The following is a 27,410-nucleotide window of genomic DNA, read 5'->3' on the forward strand; positions in this document are numbered from 1 at the left end:
AGAATCAAAAACTTCAGGATCAGTATCAAAAGTTCCTGTCATGAAGGTCAGTCTATGACAATCCAAGCAGGCAATCTAGGCCGTGTAAAATGTCTGGAGATTTCTGCTCATGCTGGATGTGCATGAGTGCGTGAGAGCAACTTCAAAGTAAAAGCGCTTCACGGGTGCTATAAGTAAATGTCTTATTCACTATGCACTGTATGTACAATTGGTTTGATTCTGTATTTTTTGAGAAAATGCGATCGCTAACGTGCACATGCAATCCATGGTTGCTGGACTACTGTGTGTACTGTTATTTCCTTCTTCCTAATATTTTAACAATTTCTTCATGTACAAATAAATTACTAAAATTTGATGACTAAACAGAAATCAGAAGAAACTGCCATCTACCATTTAAAATACAATATTATTTTTTTAGATTCTTTTTTTAAAAAGTTAAAGTTTAGTGTGAAATTGAGTAAATATAGTGCTAAATAGCAATTTTATGTTTATGTTATTTACTGTATTAAATTGTGTGATATATCTGCGTTTTATCGGCCTCCCTGCTCTCTGGATATCAGCATCGGCCATTAAAAAACCCATATCGGTCGATCAATAGTTCTATTCATTTTATGTGAGGTTTGCAATGTTTGCATTTGCAACTCTGTAACCAAAATTTGGGACATGTCTAAGCACAGTGCAAACCCTGATTTGAATGATTTTTTTTTTTTTAGCAATAAACATTAAATACAGTAAACATCAACATTAAATAGACATAATTTTTAAACTGAAAAACAAAAATAAAAAATGAAATGCAATTTTAAAAAAAACTATGCCAGAATGGGCCAATAGTAGTTTTGTTTTTTTTAACCAAATCTAACATTTCTCGCTACAAAAAAAGTATTCATGGAAGAGTCTCCTATGAGTGGGTGTCCTAACAGAGTAGTTTAAGAAATTTCTCAAACAAATGAAAACAGCCATTGGGTGATGGCTAAGAATGCGCAAGCATCTTTTATCACTTGATTGTCAGAAAACACAAGAGATCCAAGTGCAGAGGGACAGTTTACAGAGTTTATTGAACTAAAAAATAAATTAAATAAAGACTGGCAAGCAGGGAGAATCCCTGCACCAACTGCAGCGTGAAGATGAAGAGTGTGTTCGTAGGAGTGTATGTGTCATGGCAGTGTGGAATGCAGAACCATGAGGAACCTTCAGGCGAAGAGTATGCAGGGCTGGTGGCGAGCGAAAATGCTGGATGGCTGGTAACAGGAATCCAATAGCAAAGGCTGACACTGGCAAGGAACACAGAAAACACTAAACAGATCCAACTGAGGCAGAGAAATTGAGGCAATTAATGAGGGACAGGTGCCGTCAGTCTGCTGAAGGGTGGCATGATCAGTGTTCTCATGGAAACGCTGATCACGTATGCCGGCGGCACCTGACACAAAAGACAACCAAAACAAACAGAACAAACTGGCAAACTCACAGAGACCGTGACAGTACCCCCCCCCCCTTCAGGGATGCCTCCTGGCATACCCAAAAGGGTTAACATGAAGGAGGTGGAACTGATCAATGAGGGTGCGATTCAGGTTGTCCCGAGCTGGGACCCAGCATCTCTCCTCAGGTCCATAACCCTCCCAGTGTACCAGGTACTGGAACCCTCTGTCCCTCCGTCTGACATCGATTAACCTTTTAACGGACTAAGCCAGAGTGCCCTCAACTAAGCATGGTGGAGGTGGGACGGGTGTGGTGGGATACAAATTGGAATGAAAAAACGGTTTAATCTTGGAGATGTGGATTACGGGATGCATGCGTTTGAGGTAGGGGGGCAATTTAAGGCAGACCGCCACAAGGCTAATGATCTTAGAGATAGGAAAAGTCCTGATAAACTTGGGCCCCAGCTTACGAGAGGGGATTTGGAGCAGGATGTCTTTGGAAGACAACCAGACCTTTTGACTGCACACATAAGCTGGGGGCTTAGACCGGTTCTGTCTGCCAGCCTCTTATGATGGGCACAAGTCCGGAAGAGGGCTTCTCTGGCTATTTTCCAGGTGCAATGGCACTTCTGAATGAATGTGTGAGCAGATGGGACACAAAAGTTGGGTTCTTGGGCGTGGAACAGAGGGGGTTGGTACCTGAGGCTACACTGGAAGGGTGATAACCCTGTAGACGACAATGGCAAGGAAATTCGACTCAGAAGATGGATTACGAGAGGCCACACAGCGCAGGGTTTTTTCAAGGTCTTGATTGTCCCACTCCGCTTGCCCATTAGTCTGGGGATGGAACCCAGAAGATAAACTCACAGTAGCCCCTAGCTGTCGACAGAATTCTGCCCAAAACTGTGACACAAATTGGGGTCCCCTGTCAGAAACCACATCCATTGGGAGGCCATGAATGTGGAAGATGTGTTTAATGACTTTAACCGCTGTCCCTGTCACTGTAGGTAATTTGGGGAGGGGAATGAAATGAGCCGCCTTCAAGAACCAGTTCACTACAGTCATTATGACTGTGTCGCCATGGGACAGGGGGAGACCAGTAACAAAATCCATGGCTATGTGGGACCAGGGTCTCGAAGTGACTGACAGCGGTTGGAGGAGCCCGGCTGGGGACTGACTGGAGGTCTTATTAGATGTACAAATGGATGGCATGCTATGCTGGAAGAGTGTCCCCACTGAAGGACATGTGTCCAGACCAATCACAGAATGAATAACAGACTCTCAGGGCACTTAGTGGGAGAGGTGGTGTTGTGCAGCGTGGAATGGTCTTTAGCCTCCATGTTTCAGGACACCATGCCAGCCACCCGAGAGGAGGGTAGAATGGTATCCAGTGGGATGGTGGAGGTCTTGACTTCGAAACATCAAGACAATGCATCGGGCTTAAAAACTTTTGAGCCCGGGTGGTACGAGAGCACAAACTCGAATCGCATGAAAAACAGTGCCCAGTGAGCCTGTCTGGAATTAAGACACTTAGCTTTAAATTCTTATGATCAGACCAGACCACGAAAGGTACCCCCGAACCCTCTAACCAGTGATGGCACTCGCCCAAAGCCAGCCTGACAGCCAACAATTCTCTGTTACCAATGTCTTAATTCCGCTCCACTGGGGTAAGGCGATGAGGGAAAAAAAGCGCATGGATGCCTCTTTCTGTCTGAGGAAGAGCGCTGCGACAGAACCGCTCCAACACTGACCTCTGACGCATCCACCTCCACCACGAACTGATGTGAAAGGTCGTGAGTGTTAAGGATGGGAGAGGTGGTAAACCTTTCCTTTAATTTAGAATACGCGGCTTCGGCTCATGGGGACTAACAAAACTCAGTATAGGTGGAGTTGAGATCCGTCAGAGGTGCGGCAAGCTGACTGTAATTCCGAATAAACCGGCAATAAAAATTGGCAAACCACAGAAACCTCTGCAAAGCTTTGCAGGAATCTGGTGTTGGCCAATCGGAGATAGCTCTGACCTTAATGGGATCCATGCACACTCCCTCAGATGAAATGACTAATCCCAGGAATTGAACTGATTGCGCATGAAAAGTACATTTCTCCGCCTTCACGAACAGCCAGTTCTCTAGCAGGTGCTGAAGCACCCTCCTGACATGCTGAACATGGTCCTGGATATTCTGGGAGAAGATCAGAAACTCATCTAAATAAACAAACACAAATCAATGGACCATGTCTCTGAGCACATAATTAACGAGCCCCTGGAAGATGACAGGGGCGTTGACCAATCTGAAAGGCATGACCAATTATTCAAAGTGCCCACTATGGGTGTTAAACGATGTCTTCCACTCATCCCCCTCCCTAATCCGGACAAGGTGATGCATAGGTCCAACTTAGTAAAGATGGACACCTCCTGCAAGAGTTTGAAAGCTGAAGACATCAACAGCAAAGGATAACGATTCTTTATCGTGATGTCGTTCAGCCCCCGATAATCTTTGCAGGTTCTAAGTGAGCCATCATTCTACATGAAGAAGAACCCCGCTCCTGCTGGAAAAAAGGAAGGGCGGATGAGACCGGCTGCTAGAGAATCACTGATGTACTCATTCATGGCCTCGCTATCGGGAGCAGAGAGCGAAAAAAGCCGACCCCATGGGGGAGAATTTCCAGGAAGCAAATCAATGGCGCAATCATATGGCGATGAGAAGGAAGGGTCGTGGCACGGGACCACCTGAACATCACCCTCAAGTCATGGTATACTACAGGTACTCTGGTAAATCCACTGATTCATCCTGAAATGAAACACAAAACTGGACAGGGGAGACAGCAGAGGTAAGACAGTGGGACAGTACAGACTCCAGGCAAGAACAGTATTGGTTGACCAGTCAATGTGTGGATTGTGAGTTACCAACCATGGATGCCCCAACACAGCCGGCGCTGATGGTGACTGGATCAGATAAAATGACAGCTGTTCCGAGTGGCTGCCGGAGACTACAGTCATGGGTTTGGTGGAATGGTTGACGATGATCAGGGGAGTGCTGCTTATGGTATGGGCAGTGATGGGCTCATCCAACTGGACCACCGGAACTTGCCACTTAAAAGCCGTGGTGATGTCTAGGAAATTTCCTTTGGCTCTGCAGTCCACCAATGCAGAAACAGTGTGGCTGATCGATCCATGCAGTCGACTGGGAGAAGAGTCCATAATCTGGGGGTTTGTTCAGTGGAGTTGTGCTCGCCAGTAACCACCTACCTACTGACGAGCATTACCTTTTACTGGGCAGGTGGTGGAGACATGACCAGGATGGGCACAGTAGAGGCAGAGTCCTTGAGTGAGGCATCACTGCTTCTCCTCCAGTGGTAAGCGAGTCCTCCCGATCTGCATGGGTTCTGCCTCAGACAGCGGTTCCGACAGCACGGCTGAAGAAATGGACAGGATGTGACGGTCGGCCGTCCTGGCATGTGGGAAACGGCGGCGGCAGCGACGAAGAGCAAGGCACTGGTCCACCCTGATGGCCAGGTCCACCAAGTCGTTGAAATGTGGAGGCAGGTCTAAGGCATAGATCTCATCCTGGATATTGTTGGACAACCCATGCTGAAACTTGTCCCACTTTGTTCGATCATTCCATTCACAGGATACGTCGAGGGTGAGGAACTCGAAGGCATAGTCTGCGACTGGCTGGTCACACTGAGACAATCCAGACAGGACCCTCACCACCTCTTGACCCTGGACCGAGCGGTCAAAAACCCAGCAAAGCTCAGCTGAAAATGCCTGGAAGGACGAACAACAGGGATGTCCGTTGTCCCACATGGTGGTTCCCCACTCAACAGCCCTCTCGGTAAGGAGCGTGATGAGCGTCCGATGCTGGGAGAAACCGCCGGGGCTGGTATGGGCACTTCTGGAGGTGGACCATTATCAGGAGGCTGACGAAGTTGCTGTACCAGTGATGTGAGCTCAGTGAGCTGTGACATCATCATCTCCATGGCCTGGTTTAAAGCAAAAATCTGATCCTACTGGCATCCCAGTAATGCCCCCTGCTGAGTGAGTGCAGACTGAAAGATGGACTCCTCCGCTACATCCATCTTGGCTAGATCTGTCAGAAAATACAAGAGATTCAAGCATGGAGGAACAGTTCACAAAGTTTATTGAACTCAGTAAATAAAAAGTAATAAAGGCTGGCGAGCAGGGAGAATCCCAGCACCGACTGCAGCATGAAGATGAAGAGTGTGTTGTGTTGAGGAGTGTATGTGCCATGGCAGTGTGGAATGCAGAACCGTGAGGAACCCTCAGGCTAAGAGTATGCGGGGCTGGTGGTGAGCGAAGATGCTGGATGGCTGGTAACCGGCATCCAATAGCAAAGGCTGAGACTGTCAACCAACACAGAAAACACGAAACAGGCAGAGAGAGTGAGGTGAGTTACTCTTACAAACACCACAATCTAGCAACGAACATAAGACATAAGGGGGTTTAAATAAGGAGGTAATTAATGAGGGACAGGTGCCGTCAATCTGCTGAAGGGTGGCATGATCAGTGTTCTCATGGAAACGCTGATCACGTATGCCGGCAGCACCTGACACACATAAGGAAAAGATTACCAAAACAAACAGAACAAACCGGCACACTCACAGAGACCGTTACATTGATAGTGTCTGTGTACATAAATGTACTATAAGAAAACCAATGTTTAAGTCGCTGGTCATGACAACAGAAGAAACCATGGCACATTTTTTCCTATTTTAAGTTTGCTACACAGCACTACTGGGACAATGTTCTGTGGGCGATTGAGACATGTTTATCTGTTTGCTACATATACACAGTGTGATGTATTGTTGAAAACAAAACACATACCATCATCAAAGCCTCATCCCCAACTGTGAGGCATGGTGTCAGAAGAATAATGTGGGGTTGCTTTGATGCCTCAGGGCCTGGGCTGCTTACAGCCATTGAGGCACCAATGAATTTTCACTTGTAACAGGAAAATCTTCAGCAGATTGTAAGGGCATCTGTCTTTGATCATGCTGTGATCCAAAACACAGAAGTAAATCAACAAAAGAATAAATCAAAGAAATTACTTATTCATAGAATGGCTGAGTCAAAGCTCTGTCCTCAGTTTGATTAAAATGCTGTGTTGTGAACTGGAGCAGAATGTTCAAGAATCATCCAAAAAAAGCTGAAACTGTATAGGCCAAATAAAATAAGCAGATAGAAAGCATTTGGTTGAGGTTATCACTATAAAGGAGGTTAATTTTATTGCTAAATGCAATGTGTGTTGTATAAACTTCATGTTTAACCTCGTGCAGCCCCACATCCACATGTGTGGATGTTGTATTTTGGCTTCGTTATACGCAACGCATAATTAAAATGAATTTAAACTGACTGAATACTGTTCACAACAATCTAGACTGTCATTTAAGGGTTAAAATTCTGGCGCACCGTGTCACGTGACACAACAGCATGGCATCAGTTTCCGTGGAGCGCTTCTATGGGTGCAGAAGCCAACAAAAGTGCCTCTGGAAAGAAACCTCTTAAAAAAAAATTTTTTTTTTAAACTTGTTTGCTTGTAAAGAGTAGCGTCTCTAGTTTCGTTTGATATGCCGCTTTAAAAAATGCATTCATTTTTCGCGTGTCAGCGCGCTGATAAAGATGAAGTCCATATATCAAAAGTTGAAAAAACATGTTAGTTATTTTTAATAACTTTCAACATTACCACATCTGTGGGTCATTTCGCTTCATTGTAATATACATTTTGTTATATTTTATTTTGTTATCACTGTACAACACTGTTCTAGTCATAAACATTAGTAAATGTATTCCTATATTAACTGTGCATTTTCACATGGAGAATCAATGGGTTAATCCAAAAGCTGAAAAATGTTGCTTTCAGAGGCTTTATATGGAGTTAGGATGAAAATAAGGTGCATTTTGAACTGTTCTGAGACCAGTGCCAATAGGCAGCACACTAGAATTTAAGTAATTCACTAAAAAGTGACCATCCTATAGCTTTCTATGCAGCTAGGTGCATTCACTCCTAAAATTCGACCAATAGTTCAGTTTCAGGCTGCAGATGATGTTTGGACCACTCAACATGTTTGGCAGACATGGGACAATGATAATCAGTACATAGATTCAGAATTTTATAATGCTAAATTTTATTTGAAAATGGTTGGCAGTGATTTGATGATGCAGGCCATTAATTTGAATAATAATTATTTATTCAGCTTTATAGAAAATCAGCTGTAATGTCTGTAACGTCTCAAAAACACGAATAACCAACACTCCTGGAAACATAAACAATTTGATGGAAAAAAAAGACACACAAAAGAAATGTAAAATTTCACAACTTAGTCCCTCTGTCCACATATGTGGACATAAATTTTTTAGGAAAACTATTTATTCTATAATGTTTTTTTTTTTTTTTTTTTTTTTTTGTTGTTTATTAGGCCCTACTAGATACAAATCAAAAACTGAAATGGAAAATGCACACAGCAGTCACGCACAGGTCTCAGGAGGTTAAAGTTGGTAGCGGAACCAGATGATTTGCAAAAATAATGACTGTTTCCAAAGAGATTTCCCAAATGCTCTCCCTGTCTTTCATTGTTTGGTCAAACAGGTAGCTCTGCCTGCCCTGCATTGGCAGAGAGCCACCTCCAACTGATCTGATTGGTTAACACGCGGTCAGAAGCTTCTTGCGATCATATAGACAAGAGTGATTTCTCTGGGCACCTATTTTAGGTTACAGCCAGGGGTATTTTATACATGGTATTCCAAAAGAAATTGGTTACAGCTGCTTTAAAGGGGTTACATAAATTTTTTCATTATTTTATTTTTGCCCTGTGGTTCACTTATTAAGTTAGTCAAGCTTTCTTGCACCAGACGTAATTTAATTTTTCATGATGATGTTCCATAAACTCTCTGATATTTAGAATTAAACTGGCTATTTATTATTATTTATTGTTTTAATTATTATTTCTTTTTTCTTTTTTTTTTTGCTGCTGTGCCAATTTTTTTATTTGATTAGCCTTTAAGAATTCTATGTAAATGATTTCTATATAAAGATGTCTTTGCAAACTCCCCAAGGCAAAGCCTGCATCACATTGTGACAGGTTCATAAAAAGTCTCATAGAAATGTGCCACACAAACTAATGAGATCATTAAATTAGGGACATTGTTAAAATTAAAATCAAACCACTCATTTCTAAAGTTGTGCAGAGCACCATAGTCTGGAACAGCATGTTTGGTAGACTTTCCCCATATCTTATTGTTAACATTAGTTATGTATCATCTTTGTATCTTCTTTTCTGGAGTTAAGGAATAATAGAATCTATCCAACTTTCTTCTAATTACTGCACGGCAAATTGGCAGGCCACATTGTTGGCCACCAATTTAGGCATCATTATTCTATAATTGTTTGCGATCATATGTTAATGTGGGTTTCTGAGGTCGATCAAGCCATTTTGAAGTTTAGTTTCATTAAATGGTCTTTTTGCACTGGGGAGGAAGTTTTGAGTTCTAATAGTTACAGTATGTTTCCATTGTAAATTAATGCCTTTTATTTCTAAATGTCAATACTGAATACCGATTTTCCATGATACAACTCTTTTAACAAGGGTGATTCAATTCGTCTGCTTATTTGTATAGGCTCCATGACCTGAACTTAGTCATATTAAAATGTGCAGTGTCACTTGAAGACTGCTTTTATTTATCATTTATCACTTTTTTTTTTCACAACTCTGTGTTGCTCTAGCGAGGTGATGTTCAGAGTGCCTCTTCCTGTGGGCCCCTGGCAAAAGATGAAGAAGGCAGGTGTGACTGAAGTGCTTCTGGAGGAGTTTGTCCTGAAACCTCTTCTGGCCTTAAACTCTGTGAACCCCACTGCAGAGCTCTATCGACTGAAGAGGAAGATAATGGACAGTCCTGTTAACCGTGAGTACCTGACAATTACAGACAGAATAGCACACTAACATAGTAATCCTACTATTTCTGCAGGATATGCATGTATACTGTGCACAATGTGTATTTTCTGTTTGTATAAAATACCTGGATGACCTATGACATTTGCCAAAATGTGCAGTATACAGTACAACAGAGCACACTGCAAGGAATGCAATGTGGCTGACTTGACCTTCCAGTACAAATGAACTTTTTGACTCATAAATTGATTTGACTAGCAAAAGTTTTTAAACACAATTGAATTTTGCAATGCAAAATAACCATTTGTATTTCCAAGATGATAACTGGACACCAATCACATGCAAATCCCCCTTGATTTTTGACCTTGGTATACTATAATGTGTACTGTGCAGTATTCAGTAAGTGGTAAGCCATTATTTGATTGAACTGCCAAAATTGGATGGCATTTTTGCACAAATTGTTTTAAAAAAAAATGGAAGATAACGTTTTTTGTTTGTTTGTTTGTTTTGTTTTTCAAATTGGTAACTGGATGCCACTTATGGGAAATGCAACTGTCACATGACAGCAGTGTAGCATACTACTCTATGAAATGTTTATCAGGAAATACTTCTATAACAAGTAAAGGATGGGCAAGGAGGAGGCGGGAACCGGCTGAACAGTAAACATAAAATTTAATAAGAAACTCAACATAAAACAAACATAAACAATCACAGACACACATGCAACGTGACTGCGTGCCTCTCTCTCGAACTGGCGCCTCCGGCTAGTCTTTATCCCTGTCCCGGCTGATTAGCCTGATTCAGGGCCGGCCGTGTGTCCTCACGGCCCGGCCCCACCCTCCTCCTCATCACAACTTTCTACTGTTCCACTTACTATTTTAAAAGATAGTAAGCAGTACCATTGTTGGGTGTAATGTGATTACAAAGTAATTAGTTACTGTAATCTAATAACATTTAGTTGAAAAAGTAGTGTAACGGATTAAATTTTAAGTTCTTGTTATCAGATTACCTGCAAACCTGACCAGTTATCTACAATATAAAACGTAAAAGTTGGGTAAATCTAGTCACAATAATTTGGTTTACATTAACTATATATAGATATTTTTGAGCACCTAACCCCACTCCTACAACTAAACCTAACAAATTCTTAACTAAATAAAAGTACAGTCACAATAATTTATTTAAAAATAATGCTACAAAAGTACTATAATAATTTTCCAAAACATATGATAGCTTTGTGTGAGGAACAGAGTGAAACTGAAAGTTTTAATCGTTAAAACTCATCCCCCTCCGGGAGGGAAGTGACATCCAAGCAGCTCTAAAATACTGGTCATGTACTTTCAAATAACATACTTAAGTGTATGTAAAATTTAATGCTTTCAGACAAGTTGTTGCCACTTCATTGTTCTTAAGTGGCAATTAATTGGGGGCTAAATTTACACTGTTGGCCAAAAGTGTGGAATAATATACAGATTTTGCTGTTTCGGAAGGAAATTGGTACTTTAATTCACCAAAGTGGCATTCAACTGATAATAACATGACAAGACTGCCCGACAAGACAGCCACATCTATGGCAAGTGCTACCAGCTAAACAACCTACGAGCTGCCAACGAATGTTTGAAACAATACATTCACTCACTGCCAGCTCCCCATGCTAAACCGGTAAGCTTTGCTCTACCTGATAAGTTTGATGGTTCTGCTGAAAAATGCCAGGGGTTTTTACGACAATGCAAGGTATTTTTCTCAAATCAACCTGAATCATTTGATCAAGATGCCAGGAAAAGTTCTTTTTTGATGTCACTGCTTACCGGCAAAGCTCTCGATTGGGCTGCCGCTGTTTGGAATAAAGATACTCAAATCCAGGTTTCAATTGATTACTTTGTTCAACAAATCCACGAAGTCTTCGAGTATCCAGCGGGCGGCCAAGATATCTCTGTTCAGCTACTTCATCTATGCCAGGGTCATCGATCAGCAGCGGATTATGCAGTTTTGTTCAGGACACTAGCGGCTCAGAGTGGGTGGAATGATGTCGCTCTGAAGACTGTTTTCTGTGAAGGGCTTAACCTGAAACTCAGGACGGAACTGACCTGCAAGGGTAAAGGTACGAATCTTTCTGAATACATAACTATGGCCATCAAGATTGATAACCTGCTTCAGAATGCTTCTCGGCCTCAGTTTCGCTTCACCTTGAATTCTACAGTTTCAGTACAGACCCAGGCATCCACTGTATCACCCGAACCCATGCAAGTTGCTTACACTCGCATTTCCATGGAGGAATGTCGACGCAACGAAAACTTTTGCTTTTATTGTGGCTCACCAGGTCATCTCAACGTTGTATGCCCATACAAGAAATCAAGTTCTCCTGAGTCAAGGCAAAATGTGAGTACAATGAACACTGTATCACACGTTTCACATAATTTTCTGTTACCTGTAGAGGTCTCCATTGGTAATCATGTAAAGTGTTTTACAGCTTTAGTGGATTCTGGTGCTGCTGTTAATCTCATTAATCAGGAGATTGTACAAGAACTCAACATACCCACCATTCAATGCTCCCCAACGATTAACATCACCACTGTTGACAACACTCCTATCGGTACTGGCATAACCCAACAGACTGTTCCGATAACCATCAAGGTTGGACTTTTTCATGTAGAAAAAATCTCACTATATGTCATCAACTCACCCAAGCATGCCCTTATCCTGGGTCATCCCTGGCTGGCCATCCATGACCCATCGATATCTTGGAACCAAGGTGAGCTCACGCAATGATCAAGTTTTTGTCACAAACATTGTCTCCATGTTGCTGTTTCCATGCCTTGTCTTATCACCAGTATTGAGAGCCCCGAATCACAGAAACAGCCCACGATCCCCAAGGAGTATGCAGAGTTCAGTGAGGTGTTTAGCAAAATCAAAGCTACACAACTTCCTCCTCATCTTCCATGGGACTGCGCCATTGAACTTCTGTCATTTACAGCCCCACGAGAAGCAAGGCATATGCATTGTCATGCCCCAAGACACTCGCCATGGAGAATTACATTGAGGAAGCCCTTGCCTCCAGTTACATCCATCCCTCTACCTCCCCAGCTGCTGCAGGGTTCTTTTTCGTAGAGAAGAAGGATGGAGGTCTACGTCCCTGTATCGACTATCCAGGCCTGAACTCTGTCGCCATAAAATATTGTTACCCATTACCACTTATCCCCTCAGCACTTGAACAACTCTGTGAAGCCAAGATCTATACCAAACTTGATCTAATGTGTGCTTATAACCTCGTCAGGATTCGAGAAGGGGATGAGTGGAAGACTGCTTTCATCACCACCAGGAATATTTGAATATTTGGTCATGCCATATGGACTTGCTAACACCCTCTCAGTTTTCCAGTCTTTTATCAACGAACTATTCATAGACTTACTGAATCATTGTGTGGTGGCCTACATTGACGACATCCTCATCTACTCACAAAACATGGAACCACATATCCAGCAGGTCAAGACAGTCTTATCATGTCTCTAGGAACACCAACTATTTGTCAAGGCAGAAAAGTGTGAGTTCCATACCTCTCATACCACTTTCCTGGGTTACAATATCAGCCATTAAGGTGTGGAGATGGATGTCTCAAAGGTAACAGCAGTCACCGAATGGCCTTGACCTTCTAAAATCAAGGAACTACAGTAGTTTCTGGGCTTTGCCAACTTCTATTGCTGTTTCATTAGGAATTACAGTACCATTGCAGCACCACTCACATTGTTGCTCAAGGGAAAGCCAAGCAAGTTGCCATGGAATGATGCTGCATACCAAGCCTTCATCTCCCTCAAGTCAAGCTTCATGACCGCTCCGATACTGAAACATCCTGACCCCAATCTTCCTTTCGTCGTTGAGGTAGACGCTTCAGATTGTGGGATTGGAGCGGTCCTGTCACAACGTCACAGAACACCAGGCAAGCTTTATCCTTGTGCCTTTTTCTCCAGGAAGTTGAACTCAGCTGAATGTAACTATGATGTCAGGAATAAATAATTACTTTCCATGAAAGCGGCAATCGAGGAATGGCGTCACTGGTTAGAGGGGGCAGTCCACCCATTCCAAGTTATCACCGATCACAAGAATCTTGAATATATCAAGGCAGCCAAGAGATTGAACCCACGTCAAGCACGATGGTCATTGTATTTCACCAGGTTCAATTTGACAGTCACTTACAGCCCTGGCAGCAAGAACAGCAAGGCAGATGCACTATCACGCAGACATGAACCACCTCACCTCCAACCTCACACTTGGTCCATCCTGCCACCATCTGTCATCATAGCACCGATTAGCTGGGACATCATGGAGGAGATACAATGAGCACAACAGCATGGACCGTCACCACCTAACTGCCCCCCTACCAAGCACTCCCCAAGCTCAACATCAGAGGACTATCCAATGGGTCCACACTTCCTTGAGCACAGGGCACCCTGGTATCCAAAGAACTGTTACCCTGGTACATAATTTTTCTGGTGGCCATCGTTGATTCATGATGTGACTAACTATGTGAAGTCTTGTCAGGTGTGTGCCCAATTCAAGACCCCCAGAGAACTGCCAACGAGTTTGCTTCAGCCACTGCCCATACCACAAAGACCATGATCTCACCTGTCCATCGACTTCGTCACAGGCCTGCCAAACTCCCATGGATATACTACCATTCTGGTAATAATTGATCGATTTTCTAAATCATTTAGACTTGTCCCTCTCAAGGGTTTACCCACTTCCATGGAAACCACCAATGCTTTGTTCCACCAAGTGTTTAGGATCTATGGATTACTAGAGGACATCGTGTTCGATCGAGGCCCACAGTTCACGTCCCGAGTTTGGCAGGCGTTCTGCAAACAACTGGACATTAATGTTAGTCTCACCTCTGGTTATCACCCTCAGGCCAATGGACAGGTGGAACGTCTAAACCAAGAGATTGGCAGATATCTTCGGAGCTATTGTAGCTGTGAAGAGCAGAAGTGGAGTGACTTCCTGCCCTGGGCCGAATATGCACAGAATTCCCTCACTCATACTTCTACGGGTTTAACCCCCTTCCAGTGTGTGCTGGGCTACCAATCCCCGATGTTCCCTTGGTCAGGAGAACCTTCTATGGTGCCAGCGGTGGATGATTGGATTAGGCGAAGCAAGAGGGTGTGGGACAGCGCACATGTCCAGCTACAGCGAGCGGTCCGAGCACAACGCTTCCAGGCTGACCAACGGAGGCGCCCCCATCCCAAATATCAGCCAGGACAGAGGGTCTGGTTGTCCACAAGGGATATCAAGTTGCGGCTACCCTGCAGGAAGCTCAGTCCAAGGTATGTGGGTCCTTTCAGAATTATCCGTCAAATAAACCCAGTTACTTACCGTTTAGAGCTTCCTGCTAATTACCGCATTTCTCCTTCCTTCCATGTGTCCTTGCTGAAACCCGTCCACCCGGCGTCTGGCTCTGGAAACACTGATTCTGAGCCTCCACCTCCATTGGAGGTAGATGGAGCCCCAGCATATAAGGTCAGAGAGATCATGGTTCAAGACGACGAGGGAGCCAGATGCAATACTTGGTGGATTGGGAGGGCTACAGACCAAAGGAGAGATCATGGGTAGCTGCCAAGAACATATTGGACCCGTCCCTGATCAAAGAAATTCATCATGCCCATCCTAATCATCCAGCACCACGACCAAGGGGACATCCCAGCAGAAGAACACCAGGAGTTGTTCGTAGATGGGGGGGGGGGGGTTCTGTAACATCCAAGGTTGTTACCCCTCCTACCAACCACCAGAGGGAGCCCTCTCCTGAATACTAACTCTGTACCATTTCTTCTTTGATGACTTGATTTGAACTATATAAATACCATGCTGTTTCATTTTGACTTTGCAAAGTATTGCCAGTTTACCCTGCCTTACCAAGCATTTTTCCATTGCCATTGCTGATTGTTCTCTTGTTATGACCATTGCCTGTTTTCCTGGATTTATTGCCTTTGGATACCCCTTTGTTTTGTTTGCCTTGGACTGTCTTTTTGGTTTATTGGATTATACCGCTTGCTTTACGACTACCTCTATTTGCCTGCCGATTTGGATTGTTTGCTAGTGTTCATAATAAACTTCCAGCACATGGATCCTAACCAAACCCGCTCCTTAACGAAGCGCCCAACACAGTTGTGTTTCTCAATAAGCAGAAGCCAATTTGTTACATATGGTGGACCATACGGGGAATCTGTAAAAATTATTTTAAGTTCATTGTTTAATTTGTATCACACATTGCTGAATATTCTTTTCATACACACAGAGTATTGCTGACTCTCATAGTGTTAGGGTTCAGGCTGAGTTAAATCCTGATAATGCTCCTTGTAATATGGGTGGTGCAGAGTCCCTTCCCTGCATCCCTCCTCCTGGAGACACTTATAGAAACCCAGTTTCAGTGGTTGAAATTAGCTCTCTATTGAGTTAGATGTATATTGATAGTCCACGAAGGAGAGTGATGAAGATGAACAGCCAGCTCTGAACCCTGTTGGGAGTGTGATTGGAAGACTTGAATCTGAAGTATTAAGCCTCTCTCAGACTGTCCAAGCATTACAGACCGAAATACATTCACTGAAAAATTATTTTAGATCTTCCAATGAAAGTGCTGTAAACAGAGAGGTTCCAAGATTCAATTGAACAGCGGTTTGAGGATATGGAAGCAGCAGTGCAAAGATGTCTAGCTCAGCTAGAACAAAGAATGGTAGACTGTCTCCAAAGGAGGGATGAGCATTGGAAAAAGGAAATTGCCCATATCAGGAAAACCAGTACTCCTGTGTCACAGTTTTCTTTTAGACAAGTCACTTCTGACAATAATGGGCAACATTCATCCATCCCATCTGCTTCTTACCCCAAACCTCCAATTAATTTAGAATTCCCTAGTTTTGGAGAGATGAGAGAAACAAGTGATGTGTTGGAGTTTATAGAAAAATGTGAAAATTTCTTGACACTTAGACCCATGTCAGATACAGAACTCATGGCCACTCTCAACGCTGTACTCACTGGGCCTGCCAGAAGTTGGTGGATGGTGGAGAAGAATAAGATCTATAACTATGTTTAAAAAAGCATTTTTGGTAGCCTTTCTTTCTACGGACTACCTCACATAGGTAGGGGATCAACTCAGAGATATGGTTCAAGGCCCTGACCAATGTATTCGAGACTTTGCTTATGACTACAGAGCATTGTACTTAAATTGGAAGGCTGAACTACCTAACACTGAAGTGGTGAGGAGAATTCTAAATAATTGCAACTCTTCACTGGCAGGCAGACTGAGAGGTGCGGTACATACAGTACAACAGTTAGTTAAGCTTAGATCAATGGTTGAAAGGGACCTGAACTAAAAAAAGACTACTGGGCCAAGGTAAACCAGCTCAAAGCCCATGAAAGGGGGGAAAAAGAGTACCTCTCGCCACATCAACATCACAAAACCCCCTAGTGGTCAAACTCACCATGTGTCTTTAGTTCAGTCCACCACACCTCCACTGCTTAAGGTTTCCATAGGAATACATGGATTCCAAATAGAAGCCATTGTGGACAATGGTTCCACTTACAAATTAATGTTATGGGAAGCAGTTATGGGAAACTTTGGCAAAACCTGGTGAGGAAATGCAGGAAAAGTTAAGCAGGGTCTTTGTACTAGCAGATGGGAAGGCACATACATCAGAAGGCAGAATACCTATTACTTATGAATGGCATGGGTTCGTATGGACTCTGGTCACTCACATTATGTTTGATGATCAACTTGCTTATCCCCTCATACTAGGCCTTGATTTTCTAAGTTGATCTGGAGCACATCTGAATATGGGAGAGCACAGTTATGGGCTCAGGATTAGAGGACGAATGACCATTTTTCCTTTTCACCACCAGCCTCTCAGTGACTCAGCAAAGGGATAAGGTAAGCAATCTGTGAATGGCTTTGCCCATAGAGGGGTCTGAAAAGCTTGAGTTTCTGACTTCTGCCAAGGCCACAATGCATTGCAACCTGATAATGAGCCACCCTCCAGAAATACAATGTCTCCTGTATGCATGGCCTACTGTCTGTTCAGACAAACTGGGAAGACTAACCATACAACTCACCACATCATACCTACAGATAATGTAACAGTCAGATGCAAAGCCTATAGAGTCTCACCCTTAAAAAACATTATGCGAATGGAGATATAAAGGATGCTCCAAGATGGCATCACTGAACCCTCTCAGTCCTCTTGGTCATCACCAGTAGTACTAGTTCCAAAGTCAGATGGGAACCTGCGATACTGTGTAGACTACAGATGTCTAAATGCCAAAACCCCACAGGATTCCTACCCCATGCCCATAATACATGACATACTGGAATCGCTGCATGGTGCAAAGTACTTCAGCACTCTTGACCTAAAGTCAGGTTATTGGCAGGTGGATATGGAGAAGAGCAGTAGTGAAAAGACTGCACACATTACCCCCTTTGGCCTCTATAATTTTTGACCATGCCCTCGCAGACCAAGGCGAATAAACACATCCTGCCGTGGCGCGACCTGGCCGCCTTCAGGCCACCGAGGTCCCGCACCCTGTCTGCTTCTCACCAGAGCCATTCCCCTGTGGTGCCGGCCCCGGCTCCTGTACCATCGGAGCCTGCACGCCGACCTCAGAGGAAAAGATCCTCCCACAGGAAGTCGGCTCCACCTGCCTGTCAGCCGGCCCCCAAGAACCCCAGATGGGCTTCGAGGCGGCCCTGGCACAGGTGACCCGGGGATGAAGCGACTGACTCCCTGGCACAGGCGACCCGGGGATGAGGCGACTGACTCTGGGTGAACTCTCCAGCCCCACCATCACCCCTGGGCCAGCGCATGGTAAGTATTATATCGCCGGGTGCCCTCTGGGCCTTGGCGCCCACATGGTCAGTAAAGCAGCAGTCTCCACATTCCCTGGGTCAGCGCACTCGCAGCGGCCTGGCGCTGGAAGTCTTTCCGGTCAATCAGGTGAACGCAAATACGTCCCGTTCTCCGTCGAGAGACAGCTGGCGAACAGGTAAGTGTGCTGGTCTCTGGGGCCACTCGCCTGCTCACCACCGTTACAGGCTGGCGGAGCAGCACGTCCCCACTGGGCTGTCTTCCAGGCAGGGCGCCTGCTCTGCCCTGCCATGAACCACCCTGCCCGGGCACGGTAAGTCCAGTCGTCCCCCTGGTGCCGCTGTTGCGGAGGCTGGAGGCCTGGTTAGCGCTCTCTCAGGTTGATGCATATGAGACCGCTTCAGCACCGGCTACAGACTCGAGTCCTGAGGTGGGCATAGCTCCACTTCACCCGGCGTGTGACCATCACGCCACAGTGCCGTCAGGCTTTCAGCCCTTGGTCGGACCTGGTGTTTCTACGGGCAGGTGTTCCCCTAGAGCAGGTATTAAAGCACGTCATAGTCATGACAGATGCCTCGAACTCGGGCTGGGGCGGCGTGTGCAATGGGCAGGCAGTCTCTGGGCAGGGCCCCGACTCCTTTGGCAGAGCATCAACTGCTTAGAGTTGCTGGCGGTATTGCTGGCCCTGCGGAGGCTTCGGCCTTTGATTCAGGGCAAGCATGTGTTGGACCGACAACACAGCGACCATAGCGTACATAAACTGCCAAGGCGGCGTATGCTCACGTCGCATGTCGCAACTCCCCCACCTCCTCCTCCTCTGGAGTCAGCAGACATTGAAGTCGCTGCGAGCCACTCACCTTCCGGGCGTCCTCAACCATGCAGCAGACGCGCTCTCATGGCAGGTAACGCTCAGTGGGGAGTGGGGACTCCACCCTCATGTAGTCCAGCTGATTTGGGAGAGATTTGGGAGGCGCAGGTAGACCTGTTCGCCTCCCAAAAGTTCTCTCACTGCCCCCTTTGGTACTCCCTGTCTGAGGCTCCCCTCGGCACGGGTGCCTTGGTGCACATCTGGCCTCAGGGGCCACACAAGTATACGTCTCCTCCAGTGAGCCTCATTGCACAGACTCTGTGCAAAATCATGGAGAATGGGCAGCAAGTCCTGTTTGTTGCGCCGTACTGGCCCAACCGGACTTGGTTCTTGGATCTGATGCTCCTGACAGTAGCACCTCCCTGGCACATTCCCCTGAGGCAGGACCTTCTCACTCAGGGGCAAGGCACGCTCCAGCACCCACAGCTGGACCTCTGGAATCTCCACGTCTGGCTCCTGGATGGGACATGGAAGACCTAGCAGGTCTTCCACCAGCGGTGGTAGACACGATCACTCAGGCCAGGGCCCCCTCTACGAGGTGGCTGTATGCCTTGAATTGGCGTCTTTTCACTAACTGGTGTTCTTTCCATGGGGAAGACCCACAGAGATGCGCCATCGGGTCTGTGCTGTCTTTTCTTCAGGGGCTGGAGAGACGGCTGTCTCCCTCAAGTGTACGTGGCTGCCATAGCAGCTCACCACGATACACTGGATGGCAGTCACTCACGACAGCGCGACCTGATCAACAGGTTCCTCAAAGGCACGAGGAGATTGAATCTTCTTGACCTCGCCTGATCCCCTCTTGGGATCTCTCTGTGGTCCTACCTGCCCTACAGAGAGCCCTGTTTGAGCCCCTGGAGCAGGCCGAGCTCAGCACTCTGTCTCTGAAGACGGCCCCCCTCGTGGCGCTCACTTCCATCAAGAGGGTGGGGGACCTGCAGGCGCTCTCTGTTACCAGCGAATGCCTGGAGTTCGAGCTGGCACATTCTCACGTAATCTTGAGACCCCAGCCTAGTTATGTGCCCAAAGTTCCCACCACTCCTTTTCAGGACCAGGTGGTGAACCTGCAAGTGCTCCCTTCAGAAGAGGAAGACCTGGCCTTGTCGTTGCTGAGTCCAGTTTGCACCCTGCGCATCTATCTGGACCGCATGTAGTGCTTTAGATGCTTGGAGCAGCTCTTTGTCTGTTTTGGAGGACAGCAGAAGGGGAAAGCTGTCTCCAAGCTGAGGTTGGCCCATTGGATTGTGATCCCATTTCTCTCGCATACCAGTCTCAGGACTTGCCGTGCCCCTTGGGAGTCCGGGCGCACTCCATTAGAGGTGTTGCATCCTCCTGGGCACTGGCAAGGGGGGCCTCTCTAGCAGACATATGCAGAGCTGTGGGTTGGGCTACACCCAATGCCTTTGCGAAATTTTATAACCTACGCATAGACCCAGTTTCGACCCAAGTGTTATGCGGTAACAGCAGGCGTCCGGTTGGGTGTACCGCTTGCATTGCACCTTTCCCCTTTTTCAAAGGTGGTAATGTGCGTTTTTTGTCCACAACAGTTCCCCGTACCAGTGAACTCTGGATGCCTCTTTAATTCTTTAGCACTGTCCGGTGATGAACATGGCGGAGGAGTAATGCCACCAGGCCCAGTACTCGTGGTATTCCCCTTTTCAGGTGAGCCCGTGTGCTTGGTCTCAGTGCTACATGCGTGGTGATTCCCCTTTGGTAATCCCGTATGATGAGTTTCCACTGTTCGGTTTCTCCCTTAGGTGAAACCTGTGTTTCCCCTTGTCAGAGCTTTCTCTGTCTCAGCCACTGTGCTGCATACCCTCTCTGTGGATAGGGTCCTCCTGTGGTATCATTCCATATGTGTACTCCCCGTTGGCAAGTCCACGTGAGGTATGCTCCACATGTTAACCTCCCTCCGGCAGGATGCGGTCTCCGTAGTGCTCTCCTTCCTGGAGAGGGAAGAGCACTTCCCAGCGCCATTCTAGAAAGTGCTCGGCGGGAGATTGCTTAACAGCAAATTGAGAAAGACACCACCGGTTGCCTACTTTTGTAAGTTCCTCTCCCCCCTTAACGGGACTAGGGAGACGCCTTACCTAACTCGCTGGAAGGTCATGACGTGGTTGAGTGCTCGCTGTGAGGCACGCAGCAGCTTGCCCATGTCCACTCTTCCGTGCCTCGTGACACGGTTCAGCACCTGCGGTGTTTCCTATAGGAACCCCTAGTGTCACTACATCGACACAACGTCGAGTGAGTGACAGACAGGGAATGTCTTGGTTACTGGTGTAACCTCTGTTCCCTGATGGAGGGAACGAGACGTTGTGTCCCTCCTGCGCTGAACCGGCCGTTGACATGGCCGGGATTCTCTATCGGCTCCTCAGCATAAATCTGAATGAGTGATGCACGTCATCTCCTTTTATACCCGTATGTCCGGGGCAGAGAGTTGCATGCAAATTCCACTCGCCAATTTTCATTGGCCTTTTCTATTTTAAGCTAAGGTGATTGGGGCTCTCAAGATCAAACCCCTAGTGTCACTACATCGACACAACATCTCGTTCCCTCCATCAGGGAACAGAGGTTACAACAGTAATCAAGATGTTTAATATCAACCGTTGAACTGATTGCACTATTTCAGAATTCCCGATCCTTGCAGTAACAGTTGTGTTTCTCAATAAGCAGAAGCCAATTTGTCACAATGCGATACAACCAAAAGTGCAGCTAAATTTTTTTTGCAAGAGAACGCTGTTCAAAAGCTTAATTGGTTTTTATTTAATTTGAATATGCCAGCGCACTTACGTCACGTGAGAGGTAGCGTGAACTGGATCCCCTCATGGATCAATAAATCCAATTAATTATACTTCTTTAAAGCACACTAAAAGAGAATAAAACTTAATGATTTAAAATGTACTTTCAAAGTAATGCTCTTAAAGGAGTAGTTCACCCAAAAATGAAAATTTGCAGATAATTTACTCTTAGGATTTCATTTCTGGCCTCCTCCTCTAAACAATGCAAGTGAATGTCCTCCATTTTTTGACGGTCCAAAATGCATATTTAGGGTGCATCAAAATAATCCACATGACTCCAGTTGACAAATAAAGTTCTTCTGAATGCAAATGATTAATTATTTTTAGAAACAAAACAATACTTATATACTTTTTAACTACAAATGTTCGCTTCCGTACATCTCTGTGACGTGTGCTCATGAGAGGGATGATATAAGCTCGTTGGTAATGTCATGCGTCACGTGGAGGAGGAGGCAGGAAGCGCGTCACTATTTGTAAGAGAAACTTGTGCCATTCACAAACCAAAACAGTCCAAAACAATTTCAAACCAATATAAAATAAAATAAAAAATGACTTCCAAATAATAATAATAGAAAAAACCAATGTAAACAATGACACGCTTCCTGACTCCTCCACATGACGCGTGACCTTACCAACGAGCTTACGTCATCCCTCTCATGAGCACACGTCACAGAGATGGCTATTTTTTTATATGTTATAACGAGTGTAGGATGTGTTATGGCGGATGCCCAACAGGTCACCTCAGCTGAGCAGAATGTGTACAGAGAACAACAGATTAAACATGAACTACTGCAAACTAAGAAATGTTGCTGATTTCCAATAAAATGAAAACCATACCCCAACATATCATGTCACGACGACAAAATTGTACCAACAAAACCGATCTCCCTACCCTAAACTTTAAACCTAAACCTAAGCAATAGTGTCAGAAAAGCAAATGTGACATGAAATAAGCAATTGCTGAAGCAACCAAGTCATCTTGTGGTACTTTTATGATATTTTTGTCACGATCAATGAGTCACTATGAATGAAGAGCCCCCCGCTGTTGTTTTGTATGTTTGACAACTAACCAGAAACATTCTAGAAACAAAGACGTCACTTTCCAAAACCAACAGGTAACTTCAGCAGAGCAGAATGTGTACAGAGAACAACAGATTAAACATGAACTACTGCAAACTAATAAATGTTGCTGATTTCAAATTAAATGAAAACCATACCCCAACATATGTCACGATGACAAAATTGTACCCTAATATAACATTTTATGATGATAAAAATTTCAAAGGTTTCTCACTGAAAGCAATGTACTTTCAATGAGCCGAAGGCTGCTTTTGGTGTCCACATGTTGTCTATTGCACAAGAGGCAGTATTTGACACCTTGTGAGTGAGAGCGTGTTGCATAAGTAGTAAGCTAGTGTTCCATTCCAAACGTATTGTCAGACGTATTGTCAGACTAAGTCTTAAAATCTCTTGGTTTGACATCATGTCAAACACGTTGTCCTGTCCTAGACCACCAATTCAGTTAATCGCCACTTCTGGGATTTACATTTTTATTGTAGGTGTGCTTTCTATTCATCAGACTGAAATTGCTTTTCAAGTTATTTCATGGGAACAAAATGTTTTATGGAAACTTTTTGTTTTTGTTTGGGATGATTATTCTCTATGTTTTCTCACATCTGCCTTTGTGCTCTAATTCTTCTTTGCAGATCAGGCATTTCTAGTGGCAGATGACTATTTAGTGTCATTTGATGGACACCTGTTAAAACTCCCAGCGTCCTGTGACTTCGTCCTTGCAGCTGATGTCATTGAGCACACCTTCAGCATTGTTTTAAAATCCTACAGGTTCCAGCATCGCTCGCTCATGGTGCAAATGCAAAACACAGTGATTGCAATTCACCCTAATGGAGAGGTGCAAGTTATTATTACAGTATTTTGATATCCATCATTACATGAAGCTGATTTAGACACATAATATGAACACAATTAAAATGTGTGTTTTTTCAGGTGGAAGTTAATTGCCATGTAGCACATGCACCATACACTAGCAGTGAAGTGGCTATCAGAAAGTATATGAACTTGATTGAGGTGTCCAATGAGAGAGGAGTTTGGGTATCATGTGACCTTCATCTACAAGTTTGCAGTGTAATCTTAGATGGATGGCTTCATGGTAAGACCTTTGTTGTGTCCTAATTGTCCTCAAGAAGATTTTGTGACTGTGGCAACATTTTTGCAATATCATGGCAGTTCTGAAGCGAGAAGATTTTTTCTCCCAAACAGATAAGGCTTTGGTTAATGCTTTATCGAGGTTTAAATCAACAAAACCGATCTCCCTACCCTAAACCTTAAACCTAAGCGATGGCATCAGAAAGCAAATGTGACATGAAATAAGCAAATGCTGAAGCAACCAAGTCATCTTGTGGTACTTTTATGATATTTTTGTCACGATCAATGAGTCACAAGTGCCTCCCACTGTTGTTTTGTATGTGTTTGACAACTAACCAGAAACATTCTAGAAACAAAGACGTCACTTTCCAAAACCAACGAATATGCTACGAAATGGTCTATTGAAGAATTTTTGCAAATGCTTGTGGATGAATTAAATGGGAAAAATACTTCCAGAACCAAGGCTGCTTAAAATTGTGTACTATTATAAATACTAATGTACTGTAACTTCAACTGTAACATATTAATAGATTTAATGGCACTTAAAATAACTGCTTTATCAAAAAAGTTCTACTCATTAATAGAGTGAATCATTTAATACAGCTTATGTTAATTAAAGTTTGTTTTTCAGGTGTATCTGCTGGTCTTTTAGGAACCAATGATAATGAGGCAGTTAATGAGCTTCCTCTACCAGATGGCTCCCACACACACAGCGTGCCTCACTTTACTCATAGCTGGCAGGTAATGAGAGAAACCTGTGAGGAATGAACACCTGTTTAGTATATAAGACCACAGCGCAGCATTAACAGCCGGGCATGAACCATGGCACTATTATTATTATTATTTTGCTATTATGTTTACTTATGGTGTTCATGCTCTTTGGTGTTTTCATGGATCATATAACCGAATGCAAAACAGAAGTGTGCAAAAACTGTTACTGAAAATATAAGAACAAAGAAAAAATGTTGCATAGAAAAAAATATAACGGATTGAAGGAATAATTCACCCAAAAATAAAAGTCTTAATATTCCACCCTCATGTCATTCTGAACCTATATGACTTTCTTTCCTCCAGGAAACACATTTAGGTTATATTTACATTTAATCTTTTAGCAGATGCTTATATCCAAAGTGACTAACAAATGAGGAAAGTCACAAGCAATTTATCATACAGTAGCCAACGAAAGAGAAATTTAGCAGATTGTTCATGCTGCTCCTTTCCATACTATAAAAGCATTCAGTGACAAGGAGCTCTCAAGCTCCAATAAGGACAAAAAAGCACCATAAAATTAGCCCATATGGGCTGTGTGCTTTATTCCAAGTTTTCTGTTTTTGAAAATCTCTGAGATCCTACATTGAAGCTGTTAAACCTCATTTCTGGTTGCACATAATCAAACTTAAGGTGGTAACTTCTAAATTGTAGAAATTTTATCCAAGACAAAATATAATTTTGACATCACTGAATCAACCTGAATACATTAGGTTACACCAACAAAAGCCATTTCAAGGGTTAGAACAGGTAGAAATAGCTCTTTAAAGTAACAAATGCAAGTGACAACTTTCTACAGTGTATGTTTAATATGCATTTATGTTGGAAAAGAGGAGCATGAATATTCTTCAAAAACACTTGGAACAACATGAGGGATGGCAATATTTTAGCTTTTGGCTAAACTATTCTGTTAAAGATCCTTGAAAGGACACTCTAAAAAAGAATTGTTGAGCAAACTGAAAAAAAATCAATGCAACATGATGCAGTAATATTTTTGAGTGCTCTTAACAACTGTCTTAATAATAATTTTTTTATTTTTTTTATTTTCTACCCTTTTTCTACCCAATTTGGAATGCCCAATTCCCAATGGGCTCTAAGTCCTTGTGGTGGTGTAGTGACTCACCTCAATCCGGGTGGCGGAGGGCAAATCTCAGTTGCCTCCACGTCTAAGAACTTCAACCCACGCATTTTATCACATGGCTTGTTGAGCGCGTTACCGCAGAGTGTGGAGGTTTCACGCTATTCTCCGCACATCCACGCACAACTCACCACACGCCCCACCGAAAGCGAACCACATTATAGCAACCACGAGGAGGTTACCCCATGTGACTCTACCCTCCCTAGCAGCTGGGCCAATTTTGTTGCTTAGGAGACCTGGCTGGAGTCACTCAGCATGCCCTAGATTCAAACTCGCGACTCCAGGGGTGGTAGTCAGCGTCTTTACCCGCTGAGCTACCCAGGCCCCTAGTAACATTGGTTTGTTTAGTCAATGTGAATTTGTTTGTTCACTAAATGCAAACATATTTTTGAGAGAACTACTAATTTCTTGTTCTGCCAACTATCATTTCGCAATACAAGAACTTTTATTTTGTCACCATTTCAATCACTTTTACATGAAGTTAGCTGTAATCTTTACCTCTGAAGAAAGGTATGTCTTGCAAGGCAAAGTATGCATGCACAAGACACAAAATAATTCTCAACCCTTAATACGCAATCCCCAATAATGGTGACGACCAACAAACCTCATTACATGAGCTCCTAAAATCACCACACAACAGTTAACTAACAGCTGTGAACTTGCAAATCAGCAACATTGTTTAATATGTAATTGTTCTTTCAGACATCACTGTTAGGATAGTAGGGACAACAGTTGGGGGAATATTGTTGGTCTAACATGTGTTTTCATGTAGACGCAAAGTAATTGTATATGTGATTCAAAACCCCCCATAAGCTGGATAAAATGTAATTACATCTATTACAGTAAAGGAATGAGAATGTATTGTAATGCATAAGCGTTCTGTACATGTACTGTATATATCCGAATGTAACTAATGTTGTTTTTATGACTGTGTCCATTGCTGTAGGTGAATTCTGAGTGTGTCAGCAGGAAAGCTGGATTCTGTCAGAACAACACTGCCGACTCCCTGTCATGCAAATTTCTGTTCACCTCAACAAATTCTCCTCTGAGCACCTGTTTCAGAGTGGTAACTACCGCACTGTCTCTGTTTCCTCTCACTCAACAGCACAGCTTTCACTAGGTCCACATGTGCTATCTATTACAAGCCAGTGTATGTAAAGACCCCTTTGATTAGATTGATCAAAAGACATTGACTCCTTGGGGAAAGTGAGGAAATGAACAAGAAAATAAAAGCAATTGTATACAACACAATCTACTTCAGATTAAGAATTCTCTTTCTGCATGTTCACATGTCACACTGTTAATTTGTTCATATCACGTTGATGAGCACTCATTGTTCAGACTTCTTTTTTAGGTGGACCCTTTGCAGTTCATGTCGGTATGTGAAGAATTGGAGTGTGAACGTGGCAAACGTTCAGTTTCTAGACCAGCCCCTTGCACACTGGCCTCTGCCTATATCCATCTATGCCATAGAAACTATGTTCCACTGGAGCTGCCTGTTCATTGCGGTCAGTATTT

At 44.0% G+C, this 27,410-nt stretch overlaps 1 protein-coding gene across 1 annotated transcript in view; it reads left to right on the forward strand.

Annotated features, from left to right (window-relative positions):
- LOC127440611 (uncharacterized) overlaps window positions 1–27,410 on the forward strand; it is a 76,960-nt gene that overhangs the window by 46,989 nt on the left and 2,561 nt on the right. Inside the window, exons 55-60 of the mRNA XM_051697290.1 lie at window positions 9,155–9,333; window positions 23,530–23,732; window positions 23,828–23,990; window positions 24,618–24,727; window positions 26,839–26,958; window positions 27,247–27,400. Of these exons, the coding sequence (XP_051553250.1) occupies window positions 9,155–9,333; window positions 23,530–23,732; window positions 23,828–23,990; window positions 24,618–24,727; window positions 26,839–26,958; window positions 27,247–27,400 (929 nt within the window). The remainder of the gene's footprint in view (window positions 1–9,154; window positions 9,334–23,529; window positions 23,733–23,827; window positions 23,991–24,617; window positions 24,728–26,838; window positions 26,959–27,246; window positions 27,401–27,410) is intronic.

This window comes from Myxocyprinus asiaticus, chromosome 5 (genome assembly GCF_019703515.2).
Source record: "Myxocyprinus asiaticus isolate MX2 ecotype Aquarium Trade chromosome 5, UBuf_Myxa_2, whole genome shotgun sequence".
In the NCBI taxonomy this organism is placed as follows: Eukaryota; Metazoa; Chordata; class Actinopteri; order Cypriniformes; family Catostomidae; genus Myxocyprinus; species Myxocyprinus asiaticus.